Source organism: Physeter macrocephalus, chromosome 2 (assembly GCF_002837175.3).
Source record: "Physeter macrocephalus isolate SW-GA chromosome 2, ASM283717v5, whole genome shotgun sequence".
Classification (NCBI taxonomy): Eukaryota; Metazoa; Chordata; class Mammalia; order Artiodactyla; family Physeteridae; genus Physeter; species Physeter macrocephalus.
The window spans coordinates 83,483,056-83,498,649 of NC_041215.1; the positions used below are offsets into that span (position 1 = coordinate 83,483,056).

Sequence of the window (15,594 nt, forward strand, 5' to 3'; positions counted from 1 at the left end):
TAATTTGAAATGTGTACTAGAATATATATATTTTAGTTCTCTTACATATTTTTCTGATTGAAACTTAAATTGTATCCTTGAAAACAATATTTATTACTTACTGAATAAAAATACAATTTGAAATAAGGTTCAATACTCTAATCATATGTTTCATTGGATAAAATTCATGACCAAACTGGAAAATGACTTTTATATATTCCATCTCAAAAATTAGTCTTATAGACTTGTTTTCTTAGCATATCTCTAGTGGTTTCTACAAATACTGCTTGAGGTGTAATATACTGGTTAGAATATGGCTAGTTAATGACAAGCCTAAGCATATGACAAGGAACTTGTCTCCGCAGTCAATTCAGGGTATTGATAGGGGCTCAACCTGTTACATTCCACTTAATATTAATTGAGCATAGATTTAAAATCAACTCACCTTTCAGCTGCACCTTTTGGATTCTTTAGGCATATTGGAAGGAAACTTATGCAGTGGTCATTACTCAGTTGCAAGTGAAAATTAGCTGTGGTCACCACTCTTTTAACATATAGTGTGAATTTTTCTAGAAATCTGGCTAGTACGTTATGGTCTCATTTGAACAAATAGCCATTCTTACAAGGAAGAAAACGATTACACCATATGCTTTTCTCTTCTGTAGGCTGGTGAGCAAATCCATGTCAGTCTCCCCGTGTCACAACAAGTAGCCAATGAGAGCCGCCTCTCCATGTCGGAGTCTGTCTCTGAGTTCTTCGATGCCCAAGAAGTGCTCCTCTCTGCAAGCTCTTCAGAGAATGAGGTAAGGTTCCTTGATGCATCAACCCTAACTGCTTCTGACCGTGAGTTTCGGTTAAAGAAAGTAAGACTGTGGAACTTTTTTTTTTAATATTATAGTAAGATGTCCAAATAGTAGCAAAGCCAAAAGCATGCAAACTATATGGTTTCCATTTACTGAGCCCTTAACACTCTGGGCACCAACTCAATAGTCACAAATTTGATGAATAAAAAGAAAGAATCAAGATTTATTCTGACTTACCTGTACAGTTCATATTTCAGGGTAAACAAATAGTTGATAACAGACTCCTTTATAGAAGGAGACTAGCTAATAAATATATTAAGCATGAGAAAATAAGAAAATTACCATTCATGTTTGTACATACACACACACACATCCATACACATCTTTACCAGAGACAAGAATTTGAACTTAGAAGGATAATGTCTAGCATATATCTCGTTGGCTAATTATCATTTTTGGAGGTTACCACTGGCTACCATAAAAGCTTTATTGGATTGCTTGTCATGCCCGTGAATCTCGGCAAGTTCTTGGAAACCAGAAATCTCTGCCTTGGTCAGGTTGCAGAAATTCTTTTACTGAAATTTAGTCAAGTACACTTAGAATTTTTTTTTTCTTTCTTGGCATGGGAGAAGCAGCCAAAACTCTTTCCCACACAGTTGTTTAAGAATTTTGTCATTTGAGATTGCAAATCTGTACTGCATTTTTACAAAAAGGAGATGAAATAGTTGCTAAGTGTTATTTCCATATGCATAGAAAATAGATTGAAAGGAAAAATCCTGACAATTAGTAGTAGTTCTTTTTGGATGTTTGGAAGTATGAGTGATTTTTAGAAACAAAAGTAAGTGGAAAATAGAAAGAAAGAATGAACACATCACGTTTCTAATGGAAAAAGCTAAAACAGAATTCTTGTATCAGGTACTGAATTTGTTACCACATCACGCTAGGCACTTGCCTCTCAGATTCCAAGTCATACATTAAAAGATTCACAGAAACTCCCATTCACAAGCCAGAGAACTAGTTTAATGCTAGTTCTACACGCTACCAGCATTTTTTTTCTCTGACTCTCCCTTTTCTGGGCTTCCATTGCTGACCCAGTTCTTTGTCCTTATTCAAGCAGACAAACTTAACTGTATACATTATCTGGGCTTTGACCCATCATCTGATAAGTTTATAGCATACCCCTATGAGAGCAACCTAATTTCCCTATTTCTAGTTCTTGGGGTCACATTCAACTGGGCACCCAGTTGCCACTTGCACCAGCCACTGGCAATGCAAAAATGAAGAGGATGTGAAGCAGGTTACATGCATGAGTCCAAGCAAGATGGTGGTGCCACCCCCGTGAAAGAGCGGACCAAGTGGCCGATAGAGGGGCAAGGTAGTAGAGGACAGAGGCACGTGGAGATGATATACTCACTTTAAGGCATTGCGAGTTTATCAGACCTCCCAGTGGAGTTATCTGGCAACCTTTTGGATATTCAAGTCTACAGCTCAGGGAGAAAGCAGATCTAAAGAGAGAGCAAGAGTTAGCTCAGGATCCACCCAACCACCTGCCTGTGAGACATTGCCACCTGGGTGCTCCACAGACTCTCTAATTCAGCATGTCCAAATGAATTAATCAGCAGCCCCCTTACACACACGCACAGACACACACCCCAAGGGGGAAAACTCAAACTTACCCATACTTCTCATATTGCTTTTCTCCCCAGTTGTTCACATCAAATACCTGAGTTGCCTCAGTATTTCCCTTCACTACCACCCACCACGCATGTTGATTTACTCATCGGGTTCTGTAATTTCTGTCACCTAAATACTCTCAGATACATACATTTTCCTAAAGCTTCACTGCTGCTACTGCAATTCAGTCCTCCATCAGCTCCCCACCTAAATTACCCTGTCAATCTCCATAACTAGTTTTCCTGCCTCCTTTATTGCTTCTCGAATCCATTTTCTACTGGGCAGCCTGGCTTATCTTTCCAAAATGCAAATCTGATGATGTCCCTATTCCCCAGTGTCCTTAGGATGACAATATAAACTCCTTAGCTATCGTACAAGACTCATAATCTGGTCTCTGCTCTCAGCTGCAGCTTCTTGCAATCTCTCTTCTTCTGGTGCCTTCCAGAGGCCAATGGAGTGTTTCCTGCAGTTATTTGCTCCAGACACCCCTTGTCCCTTGCTGAAATAAGGAAAGTGACTCTCTCCTACAACCCACACTGGAAATAACTAAGCTATACGTCTATTCTTTGTGACTGTATCTTACAGGTTTTCATAAAATGTCTGTGTTTTACTTAAATCTTTCCCCTTTATCACAACACTCAGTCTTAAGTATTTGAAGAGGCTGGACCAGGAGATAAACCCAAGTGACAGGCACCTCCATGTTCTCAAGGTTGCTCTTCCCCTTAGGCTAAGACTTTGTTCCTGAGGCAACCTCATCTGCCCAAGTTTCTAAGTTCCCTTTTGATGAGATGCCCCCAGAAGGCTCCTTGAGTCTCTGGACAACAGACTTGGCAAGCCCACCTGGTTGGTTTACTGTACATGGGAGAATCCTAGTAGCCTCTGCAGGATGGGCTCAACTGCATATTCTGCATGATAGCTGCCAAAGGCTCTTGGGCCTTTGCATTGCCGCCCACCCTGGCTGAACGCTTCCAGCGCCACGCGGTCAAATCTCTCACTCGCTTCAGTCTACTCAAAAGTCACCTTCTGAGAAGCCTACCCTGGATGCCCTACCTACAGTGTAGAGCTACCATTTCCTCCTCACCCCTGACCTTTCACATGCCTCTTCCCTTCTGATTTTTTTTCCATAATGCTTATCACTATCCAACAAAATATATATTTCATATGTTTATTGTGTGTCTCCCCACTGTCATTGTAGAGTTCTTTTATATTCTACACGGAACTTTCTACATGGGCATGGATATTGGACCATTTCTATCATATATTAGTTTGGGTGAAATTAGAAATTGAAGAGGACTAGACTGTTTATAGCTTCTAAATGTTCATGTAATAAACATGCATGCAACATGAATTAGGTTCAGGTAGGCATTTGTCTTCTCTAACATAATTGGATGTAATTAGCTTTTTTCAGAGAAATCACATGGAAGAGTTTGATTTATTTTTTATTCCTATCAAGGTTTAGAATGTGGCTTTCATGGGCCTAAAGGTTTAGCCTTCCATTTAGTTGCAGTCAATGAGAACTAGAAGCCAGCTGCAGTGGGAAAATACAAATCAGAAAAAGACTTTATTCTCAATTTGCCATCTTTATAGCATTGTTCAGGGTGCAAAAGCAAAACTATCATTGTTCATTTACATGAAATCATTCTGAGTATAACTCTATCTCCCTAAATATATGAATTCTCCCCAACTCTATTAAAAACATCATCAATAAATCCAGAAACCTTAAAGGCAAAGGCTGATGGTTTTTATTACATACAAATTTAAAACTTCTACATGGCCAAAAAAGAGTGGCATAAACAACATTAAAAAATAAATTGCAAACTAGAAAAAAATGCAATTTATATGACAAGCTGAAAAATGTGTGAAATATAAGACGGCAATTTCACTAAAGATGAAATTCAAACTAGAGATCTTTTATGTGTGTTAGGTAGATACATACTAATATAGATTGATAATGTATAGTGTTTAAGTGGGTGTGAGAGATGGATGCTCTCATATACTGATGATGAGAACAAAGTAATACAGTACAATCTTCCAGGAGAGCAATTTGGCAACATACAGCTAAAGCCTAAAAGAGACTCATTTGACCCAGCAATTTCGCTTCTTGGAATAAATCTTAATGAAATTGCCAGACAGATTCACAGAAATATGTTTACAAGGATGTTCATCCAAGTTTTGTCTATAAGTAATAAAAAATTGGAAGCCACGTGAATGCAGGTTAAATTCCTTGTGTTATATAACTGTCTAATGAAATACGTTGCCATTCCAAGTAAGGATGAAGAGCTATATTTATAAGAATGGAAGTATATTCAGAACACTATAAAACAGTATGTAAAACAATCCCCTTTTTCAGTATCTAAAGATAAACGTATCAGTGTGTTTACATAGGCATTTTGAAATTGTGGGTAGTACCTATTGAAATGTTGAAAGTGATTTCTTTTAGGTCATAGAATGGATGATTTTCATATCATCTGTTTAGCTTCATGTAATTTCTGATTTTTTATGATAAGAATGTTTTGTTTTTATGTTCAGAAAGAATACAGCATATTTCCATTTTGAAAAAAGTAAATAAGTATCAACAGCTTTCTTGCCTATAGTAGAAACATTGGTTTTCCCATTCCTCTGAATGGCTCTACAGTACTTCTCTGTTTTCTTATCTGCTCTGTCTCTAAATCCCCTTAGTACATATGTTGCCCCTTAATTCTATTCTTTTTTTTTTTTTTTAAGTTATTTTGTCTGTGTTGGGCCTTCGTTGTGGTGCGCGGGCTTCTCTAGTTGCAGCACGCGGGCTCTAGAGCACGTGGGCTCAGTAGTCGCAGTGCGCATGCTTAGTTACAGTATGTGGGATCTTAGTTCCCTGGCCAGGGATCAGACCCCGGCCACCTGCATCGGGAGCACGGAGTCTTACCCACTGGACCACCAAGGAAGTCCCTGCCCCTTAATTTTATTCTTATGTGAATTTTGGTTTCATTTTAGTTCCATGTTTCTCTTACGTAGAGAATGGCTTAATTCTCGATTTCTCCCTGTCCCTAAATCCTTCTCACCTGCCCCCAGATAATCTGCCAAATTTTGTCCGTATACTTCAGATGTGGTTCCCAAATGCAGTTTTACTACTTGATGCTTACTGTGGCCATCTTAGTGTTATTGGTCAGTATTTCTTACCCAGATCTATGTAGGATCCTATTGTCTGGCCTCCCTAGGGAAAGCTGCTGAGTATCTTCCTGAGAACTAAATATGACTCTGTCATTTCCTTGCATTTAATAACTCATATGGGGCTTCCCTGGTGGCGCAGTGGTTGCGCATCCGCCTGCCGATGCAGGGGAACCGGGTTCGCGCCCCGGTCTGGGAGGATCCCACATGCCGCAGAGCGGCTGGGCCCGTGAGCCATGGCCGCTGAGCCTGCGCGTCCGGAGCCTGTGCTCCGCAACAGGAGAGGCCACAACAGAGGGAGGCCCGCATACCACAAAAAAAAAAATAAATAAATAACTCATATGATTATATTGTGAACCCTTTATGTTGACATGAAAAGCCCTTCACAGTCGGACCTCATCTCGTTCGCCCTGTCCTCTGTTACAGCCACTCGACTTCTTAGCACTCCTAGAATAAATGTTTCTCTCATGGTCCTTGCCGTTGCACACTATCCCTTCTTCTTGTGCTTCTCCCCCTTCTAACAACTGGGCAACTCCTGCATCCTCCAACACCCAGTTCAAATACTACTTCCTCCGGGCAGCCTCTCCTGACTCCTCTAGGGGGATCCATAGGGCCTCCTTTTTTGCACATTCTTACTGTGTTGAATTGAAACATTTCTGGTTATGCACTGGCCTCCCCCAGCGTCTCAGCCCAACTAAGACAGAAAGCTACTTAAAGACAGGGCTGCTTTCTGGCAATCCTACATTCTGGCTCACGGGAGACCCTCAGGTGTTCATTGCACATATGCCACATACAGTTCCCACTGTGACCTCTGCTTCTCATTTGGGCAATATCCTGTTGTTTTTCATTGTTTGATTTTTCTGAACTTTCAAGACTGAATGAGAATTCTGATCCTTTCTATGTTCTTCTCTTCCTTAGGCTTCAGATGATGAGTCTTACATCAGTGATGTGAGTGATAATATATCTGAAGACAACACCAGTGTTGCAGACAACATTTCTCGGCAAAGTATGCATCCTTTGAGCTTCCAGGTGGTTCTATCTACATGCCAAGTTACAATGCTGATGATTCAGTGAACAATCATTTTGACCCCCTAGCCAATTTTTCCTTTTGCAGCTGATTGTTCAATAAAGTTTTACTCGTATAATCTGGTGGGGTAAATGGTTGAAAATTTTGTTAGGTAGATGGTTAAAAGAAAAAGTTTAAATATCATATATTAACGCATATATGTGGAACCTAGAAAAATGGTACAGATGAACCGGTTTGCAGGGCAGAAGTTGAGACACAGATGTAGAGGACAAACGTATGGACACCAAGGGGGGAAAGCGTCAGGGGGGTGGGGGTGTGTGTCTGATGAATTGGGAGATTGGGATTGACATGTATACACTGATGTGTATAAAATGGATGACTAATAAGGACTTGCTGTATAAAAAAATAAATAAAATTCAAAAATTAAATAATAATAATAAAAGACATACAGGAAAAAAAAGAAAAAGTTTAGTTCTTGGGCAAACCAAAATTTTGTGTCCTTCATATGAAATATATTTAATTTTTAGAAGTTTGACTTTTATTGTATAATACTTGAGTATATTTAACACTTTGTTTAAAAAACTATACGTTGATGTTTTGTGCATTTATCAGCAACCTTGTATTGAAATAGTTCTCTTCCCTCTTGAGAGAGTATATTGAAGGCTTAAGAAATGTATCACAGTCAGAATTATTTGAAAGGGTTCCTACCCTCCCAGGTTCTGGAAAATAGGAGAAGCAAGATCTCTTTCAATGTGATTCTCCTCTTTCTCCCTTTTCCAGTCTTGAACGGGGAGCTTACAGGAGGAGCCTTCCGAAACGGACGTCGAGCACACCTGCCAGCTCCCTGTCCTGACACCAGTAACATTAACCTATGGAATATCTTGAGGAACAACATTGGTAAAGACCTGTCTAAAGTCTCCATGCCTGTGGAGCTAAACGAGCCACTCAATACTCTGCAGCATCTCTGCGAGGAAATGGAGTATAGTGAGCTTCTGGACAAGGCTTCGGAAACGGATAATCCCTATGAGCGCATGGTAATAAATAACAGAGCAGCACCCTTTGGAGATTTGCCAACCCTAGACCTGGGCTAAGGCAGAATTCATTATGATAGCATATTTGGTTGTTGCCTAATACTCTTACCACATAGGTAAGAGGAATTCATTTGCATAAACCAGGCAGGGCCAAAAAGATCCAGATACTTCTACTGAAAGATACACACTTTGTGACTTATTCTGGGTTCTGGGTGGTTCTAAAGTTAGAATGTAAAGGTATCATGCTCCTTACAGGTTTAAGACATGCCTAGCCTTGCTTTATCAGCTTTTCCTGAATGCCAGGGGATCCCATTTGTTCAGGAACTTAGGTCTGAGAAAGTAACCTCCTGTTTGTTCTTTGCCCTGGCCTCTACTCCATGTGATTGTGGAAAACTTGACCTGCCCTCTGAAAAGCACCACCAGCCACAACCCTCCTGCTAAGATTGTGCAAATGGCATAACCTATACACTGGCTTTCAGAACCTTTGAACTCTGTGATACTCAGGAAATTGGACAAACAGATGAATGAAGAATATTTGGCTTCAGTTGTCTGCTGGTTCCCATGCAGAGAGTTTAACCTCATTTTCAATTATCTTTTTTTCCCTATGAGTATATGAAGAGTCTGTGCAAAAAATAGAAAATGCAAATGCTGTCAAATGAGCACTCACTGATGGAGGTGTATAAAATCTAGAGGAATAAGGGACAAACAGACCTGGAAGTAGTCTCTCCTATATTATTTTCCTTTCTTAAATGTTTTAACAGGTTCTTATTGCTGCATTTGCAGTTTCAGGATATTGCTCCACCTATTTCAGAGCAGGAAGTAAGCCATTCAACCCTGTCCTTGGAGAGACTTATGAATGCATTAGAGAGGACAAAGGATTCCGTTTTTTCTCAGAACAGGTAAGTCCCACTGGACTCAGTGAGTTTCTGTGTAGAAACTGTAGGAGTGCTGTTTGATGATGAAAGTAGCTTTTTGATAAACATCTGATTGAGGTGGGTTATAATACTAGTTAACAGAAAATTCACTTAGCCTATCTATATAACTACAACCTCTAAATGTGTTTAAGCATGAAGCTGTAAAAGTTAAAGATTCAGTAATTTACTTATACATTTTGAGAATAATTCACTAATAGAGATGGATGAGTTGAGTAGTTTTTATTTGGGGGTAGCCAATATACACTGTAAAAAAATGATCATTTATGGAAGTTTTAACACTGATGTCATTTTTTGTTTTTAACTCCCAGGTTAGCCATCATCCACCCATTTCTGCCTGTCACTGTGAATCCAAGAATTTTGTGTTTTGGCAAGGTTTGTTTTTCAATGATCACTTCAAAATCCAGTTGATGAGCCTATGAGAAAGTTTCTGGTTTCCAAAGTACTCAGTTTAGATTTCTACTTTTAGAACTCAGAGAATATTGGTAGTTGGTGTGGAGTTCAGTTTGAGAAATTAGATTTCCTGATTTAAAGGTGGAACCATGTCATCTAGGAGATGGGATTTAGGAAGTAAAGCCCTGTGGGACAGCAGAGCTCTATGCTGACTATGCCAGCTCAGGGCTATTTCTTTACCTCATTCAACTCATTGTCTGCATCTTTAGCATGGAGGTTGTATCTGCTGGCTTCTTGCTTCTTGAGGGTGTGCAGAGATCTTAATCCTCAAAGAAGGCTCTAGAACACGTCATTTGTGGTCACAGTCTATTTAGGTATACATACATTGCAGTGATTTCTGGTCTTTAACTCATTGAGGCTTGGGGGTTTGGATTGAAGTCTCTACTAAATCAACACCCATTGTTCGATTAGAATGTTGCAAACTTGCCTAGAATAAAAAGTTTCAAAACCCCTCTAGAAAGAAAAAAATGTATATGTAAATTTACCATTAAGTGTGAATAGTTCCCTCACATTCTGGGGAGGTCAAAAGGGTACTTCAGGGCTTCCCTGGTGGTGCAGTGGTTGAGAGTCTGCCTGCTGATGCAGGGGACATGGGTTCATGCCCCGGTCCGGGAAGATCCCACATGCCACAGAGCAGCTAGGCCCGTGAGCCATGGCCGCTGAGCCTGCGCGTCCGGAGCCTGTGCTCCGCAACGGGAGAGGCCACAGCAGTGAGAAGCCTGCGTACCGCAAAAAAAAAAAAAAAAAAAAAAAAAAAAGGGTACTTCACTGATCGCAGTATGACTCTTCTCACATGTACTTCCTCAACCTAAAAAGGATATTAAATGATAGAGCAGCACTGTGACTGTACTTTACTGCAGATTAAGAAAGTAAATCATTTCTTGTTCATAACAAAGAGTCAGAAATTTTGTGGAGATAGCACTAAGCTCCCTTATTTCATCAGAATGAGACCGGGCAGTTATTACAAATGCACAGATACACCTGAGTGACCACAGGTAAAACATAAAGCCATCACGTGAGATGAAGTGCTGGGCCCTGGGTGGTATTAACAACCAGCACAGGAACATGTTCATTAAGTTAATCCCACTTTCTCATAAATCTTACCTATCTGTCTTTAGAGGCATTATTTTTTTACTGTTCTCCCAAGTCATGTAACTCTTTAAATATGTATCTAAATCAATCGTACTGCCATACCACAATCTGCAATTACTTTTTCTATACATCATACACACACACACACATACACACACACACACACACACACACACACACACACACACACACACACACACACACACACACATATATATAAAATATTTCCACCATTTAGTTAAAACTTAAAACAACATTTGTGGAGACGTTAATGCCGAGTAGAGTCTAAGTATGTGTGTATGTGAATATGCACACATACACACACAGGTTATGCCAAGACTTTACCAGTTTTATTTGTTGAAAACACATGTAGAGCATATATTATGGAAAAATATACATAGATATTTGGGGGGTGGGTTTCACAGTTAATCTTCTCACCTTGGGCCATCCTCAGGCACTTGTCTTATTAAAGCAACACTATAGAATCAGTTGGGATTACAAAAGTTTCCTTTGTAAAATATAAAGTGTAATACAAAAGTTCATTTTTCTAGAGTAAATGATTAGATATGGAGTGTATATTTCTTGTCCTCTGCCTTATGTCGTTTAGATATCAGATGGAAAAACAAGTTCTGGGGGAAGTCGATGGAAATCCTGCCTGTGGGAACCCTGAATGCCATGCTTCCAAAGTAGGTTGCACTCATCTTCCTTTTGGTCTCTTATCTGCTTTTTTAAATCATAAATGGGTATTTGAAACTCTAGAAGGTGCCAAGGGGCCATCTCCCTGTATGGCCAATGTTTCTGTAAACTTCACCGAAATTTTGAGACTGAGCCCCGACAAAAGCTAATGAGAACTTTAGCAAACGTGTCGAAGCTTTCTTTTTATCTCTTCACATCCTGCATTCATCAGTCAATGCCTGCCTGTCCCAGTCACCACATTAGTTTGCATTTTATATGAAAATAAAATGCAAACTAAAATGGCTCTTTTTAGCCATTTCTTTTTCATATAATTCATACTTTCACTTTTGAGTTCATCTTAGATCCAGGCACTATTTTTAATGTTTAGTTCATTAAGGAAGTGATAGAATCCTTTTATGGTTGTTTTCTAGAGGATATAGCCTATACATCTTAAAATTATTGAAGTTTTCATTGAGGCCAAAGGCTTGATTGTTTTTCTTTCTTTCTTCATTTGGTTGATTTTTGTTCCGTTTTGTTTTTGTCTATTTGAATGACAATTTGCTGGTAGATGCAATATAGAGGATGTTGGGGAGAGGGAGGAATTCCCAGGACCACAAAATAAACCTTCAATATTTACAAACTCATGAGGAAGAGAGTTTTCCATAGTGCCTACATCATACCAATTCATAAATTTTTTAGAAACCCAGAAGCATTTCATTTTGAAACAGTGTTTTATTTGAACATATATGTAATGTGCAAATTTAAAGGTGAGTAGAAACTTTGTCATCGCCTTCCTTGGCAGAAACTCGGTAACCTTACTCTCCAGAATTTGTATTAGATTTATGCCATCTGTGCTCACCAGTCTTTTCCCAAAGAATTATTCACATATTTGGCCTTAACTCACAGCATGAAACAATGTCCTCAGAGTAGCCTTTCTAGAATGCACACCCTACTCTCTCCTCCCTGGGACCCTACTGTGATGGCCCATTGCCTGTAGGGTAAATCCAGGGTCACTGGTTGGTCATTGAGGGCCTTGGCTGCTCTGCCCTGTCCCACCTTTCCAACCTTACCTCCCGTCACACCCACTCACCTGAAGTGTGCCACACACAGGTCCCTGGATGCATTGTGCCCTTCTGGCCTCTGTGGCTTCGTCTCTGCCTTTCCCAGCCTGTAGTACCTTCCTCTCCACCCTCCAAGCTTAGACCAGACCCAGCCTCCTCTAGAAAATCTTCCTTGCCACTCGCCCCACGTTCCAGGCAGATCTAAGGACACTCCTCTGTGCTCTTATAAGCGTCCATCTATTCCCTACCGTACTATTGGCTCCAGGAGAGCAGGAAACAGACCCTATTCAACTTGGTAGCTTTAGCACCTGGCCCATAGAAAGCACTGAAATGTTCCTTAAATGAATGAATCATGTCATAAATGGCCTTGACCACATAGAAACTTCCAAGAAAGAAATAAGAGAAAGATGAGGGGAAAGGAAGCTATGGCTAAAGAATGTTCTCATTGGTAGAAACAGTAATATTTATTTGTTACCTTCACTGTTTTTAATCAGTGCTGTATTCTTCACTAGGTATGGAGATTGCTATGTGTGGAATAAGGTCACCACGTGTATACACAACATCCTGAGTGGGAGGAGATGGATAGAGCATTACGGAGAAGTAACCATTAGAAATACCAAAAGCAGTGTTTGCATTTGCAAACTCACATTTGTCAAGGTAAATAATCTTACAATAGCAAAGGAAAGATACATAAAATGCTTCCTAGGGAAGAAATAAAACAATTACCTTAAGCAGCAGCTTACGGACATTTTAGATAAGAAAGCAGAACCAACTGGTGGAGTTGCTCCGGGCATGCAGACGTCTGATGGTGTAGAGGTCAACAAAGGCACCATCTTGAAAGAGGAAAAAAAAAATTCTTTTTAAAGAACTTTCTTTTTAAGCAGCCAGTTCATTAAGTAAAATTCCAGAGAGTACTTCTTGCCTATAACAAGTCTCCTGGTTTATATTCTATTTATATTCCTGCTTGATTACAACATATTCAAGTGATCTTATTTTAGGGAACTAAATATATCGCACTTGTCATTTTCTGAAGATGCATAGAGATGATAGCTTCCAGTCCCTATAAGCTTATCCAACTCTGCCATTATTATATATAATCTTAAATAAGTTCAACAAAAAGCAGTACCTTTATTAACAAGAGAAGATGTTAGATATTTTTCTTTTTCCCTTTTTATCTTATAGACTGATTAGGTGGCTCAGAACTGAAGAGCCAGGATCACTATTTGCGCCGACTGGGTCGTGTGTGACAGTAACTGTGCGCACTTAGTTTTCTAGGCTAGGAGAAAGTTCGATTTAGGCCTGCCTTAATATTTGCAGAGCTCAGGTCAAGAGTACAAATGGTAGTCCCCATACCGTATGTGTAAATATTTAAAGTGTGTAAATCAAGCCCACAAGCTGTCAAATAAAATATCCTTCTATCCTTCACGCTGACAAAAGTACCTTTTTTGACAAAACCTGCAAGTCCAGGTTGGATACTTGGGAACACCAAGGTGGAAACCTGGCAGCACAGGAGAACCAGTCTGGCCCACGGCCTTCCCCACTTGCTTCCCACCCCCAGCTCTGCCCTGCGCTGCAAGGGGCCGCAAACACATGTGTAGGCAGTACAGTCCACACCCCCTCAAACAGCCACCCTTGGCCACCCCTCAGGCCTAACGATAAATCCAAGGAAAGGCCTGTGCAGGCTTCGGAATAAGCTTAGAACCATTTGTGGGTTTTTTTGGTTTTGGCTGTGTTGGGTCTTTGTTGCTGCACACGGGCTTCCTCTAGTTGTGGTGAGCGGGGGCTACTCTTCGTTGCGGTGCACGGGCTTCTCATTGCGGTGGCTTCTCTTGTTGCGGAGCATGGGCTCTAGGTGCGTGGGCTTCAGTAGTTGTGGCACGTGGGCTTCAGTAGTTGTGGCACATGGGCTCAGTAGTTGTGGCTCGCGGGCTCTAGAGTGTAGGCTCAGCAGTTGTGGCTCACGGGCTTAGTTGCTCCGTGGCATGTGGGATCTTCCTGGACCAAGGCTCAAACCCATGTCCCCTGCATTGGCAGGTGGATTCTTAACCACTGCATCACCAGGGAAGTCCCGCTTAGAGCCATTTGGACAAGGAATTCTAGGGTCTTGCATACTTGGGGCCTGATCTAGAATAGGGGCCATGGGATCCAGATGGGTAAATTCCCGCAGACTTCTGACCCCTTGGGGAAGAGCATGGCTGGAAAAGAGCTAGAACAAGGTGTTCCTGATTAAATTTAGTCATTTACAGCTACTATGAAAATTATTTTACAAACTATTTCTCCAGTGTTGCCAATTGAAAATCATTAAAATCCATGAGCCAAGGGTAGTTCAAGACAGGACAATGGGAGGAAGAAGTTGCTAACCTATAAATTAATATTCAGTTAAGATAGAAACTGAGCCTTCTCTGGGCTGGGCTCTCATGCTCTAACATGGGGTGGAGTCATCCCTTTCTTAAAAGTTAAGCCAGCTAACACTTAGATAGCCACCCTTCCATGCAAAACATTTTGAGATAGATGCCTGGAAATGGTTTGCATGAGAAACTTCAAGGTTAAGAAAATTTTCCATGTGGAAATTACAGGGATTGGTGTTATTAAAGAGATTGAGTGTTTTAACTGGAGTTTGGTTTCTCCAGGTGAATTATTGGAATTCTAATGTGAATGAAGTCCAGGGGGTTGTGATGGATCAGGAAGGGAAGGCGGTGCACCGGCTGTTTGGGAAGTGGCATGAAGGGCTATACTGCGGTGTGGCCCCTTCCGCCAAGTGCATCTGGAGACCAGGTGAGACCGGCATGAGTGTCCTGCCTCAGGGGGGCTCCCTGAGTGGCAGAAGGTAGGGAAGGTCAGATCATTCCATGCGGTACACCTTATGTTTTCTTTTAATAGATTAAAAACATAGATGCTTAAGGCAATAATATTTACATTTATACTCAATCCACAAGTTAAATAAATTCCATTATTTGATAGTAAGGAGTTGTAGAATTGAGACCAAATCTGACGTGTGGTCAGAGATTGGGCTTCATGTAAAATCTCTCTAAATGTTATAACCGCATTTCAAAAGCTAGGTATACTTATTAAACCATTTGAATAATTGAAATATACAAACTCAAATCCCTACTCGTGTTATTTAGTCTCTGTTTTAGTAAAACAAAGGAAAGCCTGCAAACACCCATAATCCACAAATTCAATAATTTAACCAGAATAAGTGATCTTTTTACTTGAGCATCAAAGAGCTGCAGTATGCTGACATTTAATAAAAGACATCAAAAGAGTTCTGGTAATACACTAGCGTATAATTGACTATCAAGTACAAATGGAACAAGGCTCCACATGCCATTTATTTTCATTGGAATTTTGTCAGTTAATCCCTAACTTTAAAATTAGTTGTTGGTTTCCTCAATGAGTATTTAAATTCCCTGCTAGCAGAGTGGTTAGTTCATTCATTTGGCAATTATGTGTTGAGTACTGACTAAGCATCAGGCTTTGTTCTAGGAGCTTGGAGCACATTAATGAGCAAAGCCTACAAAGATCCTGCTGTCGAATTTAGTTTGAAAGTGCCAGTAAACATTAATTTAGATCTGAATCTTTTTCTTTTCTAAATGGAAGTAAATTGTAAGTGTTGTTTGGTGAAATCTTTTTCTTTTTTTTTTTTTTTTGCGGTACGCAGGCCTCTCACTGTTGTGGCCTCTCCCGTTGCGGAGCACAGGCTCCGGACGCACAGGCTCA

General features: G+C 40.3%; 1 protein-coding gene across 1 annotated transcript in view; it reads left to right on the forward strand.

Moving 5' to 3' along the window:
- Positions 1-15,594, forward strand: part of OSBPL6 (oxysterol binding protein like 6) — a 101,854-nt gene that overhangs the window by 78,088 nt on the left and 8,172 nt on the right. Inside the window, exons 14-21 of the mRNA XM_024122392.2 lie at positions 645-782; positions 6,522-6,609; positions 7,411-7,664; positions 8,423-8,560; positions 8,905-8,968; positions 10,746-10,824; positions 12,387-12,531; positions 14,505-14,649. Of these exons, the coding sequence (XP_023978160.1) occupies positions 645-782; positions 6,522-6,609; positions 7,411-7,664; positions 8,423-8,560; positions 8,905-8,968; positions 10,746-10,824; positions 12,387-12,531; positions 14,505-14,649 (1,051 nt within the window). The remainder of the gene's footprint in view (positions 1-644; positions 783-6,521; positions 6,610-7,410; positions 7,665-8,422; positions 8,561-8,904; positions 8,969-10,745; positions 10,825-12,386; positions 12,532-14,504; positions 14,650-15,594) is intronic.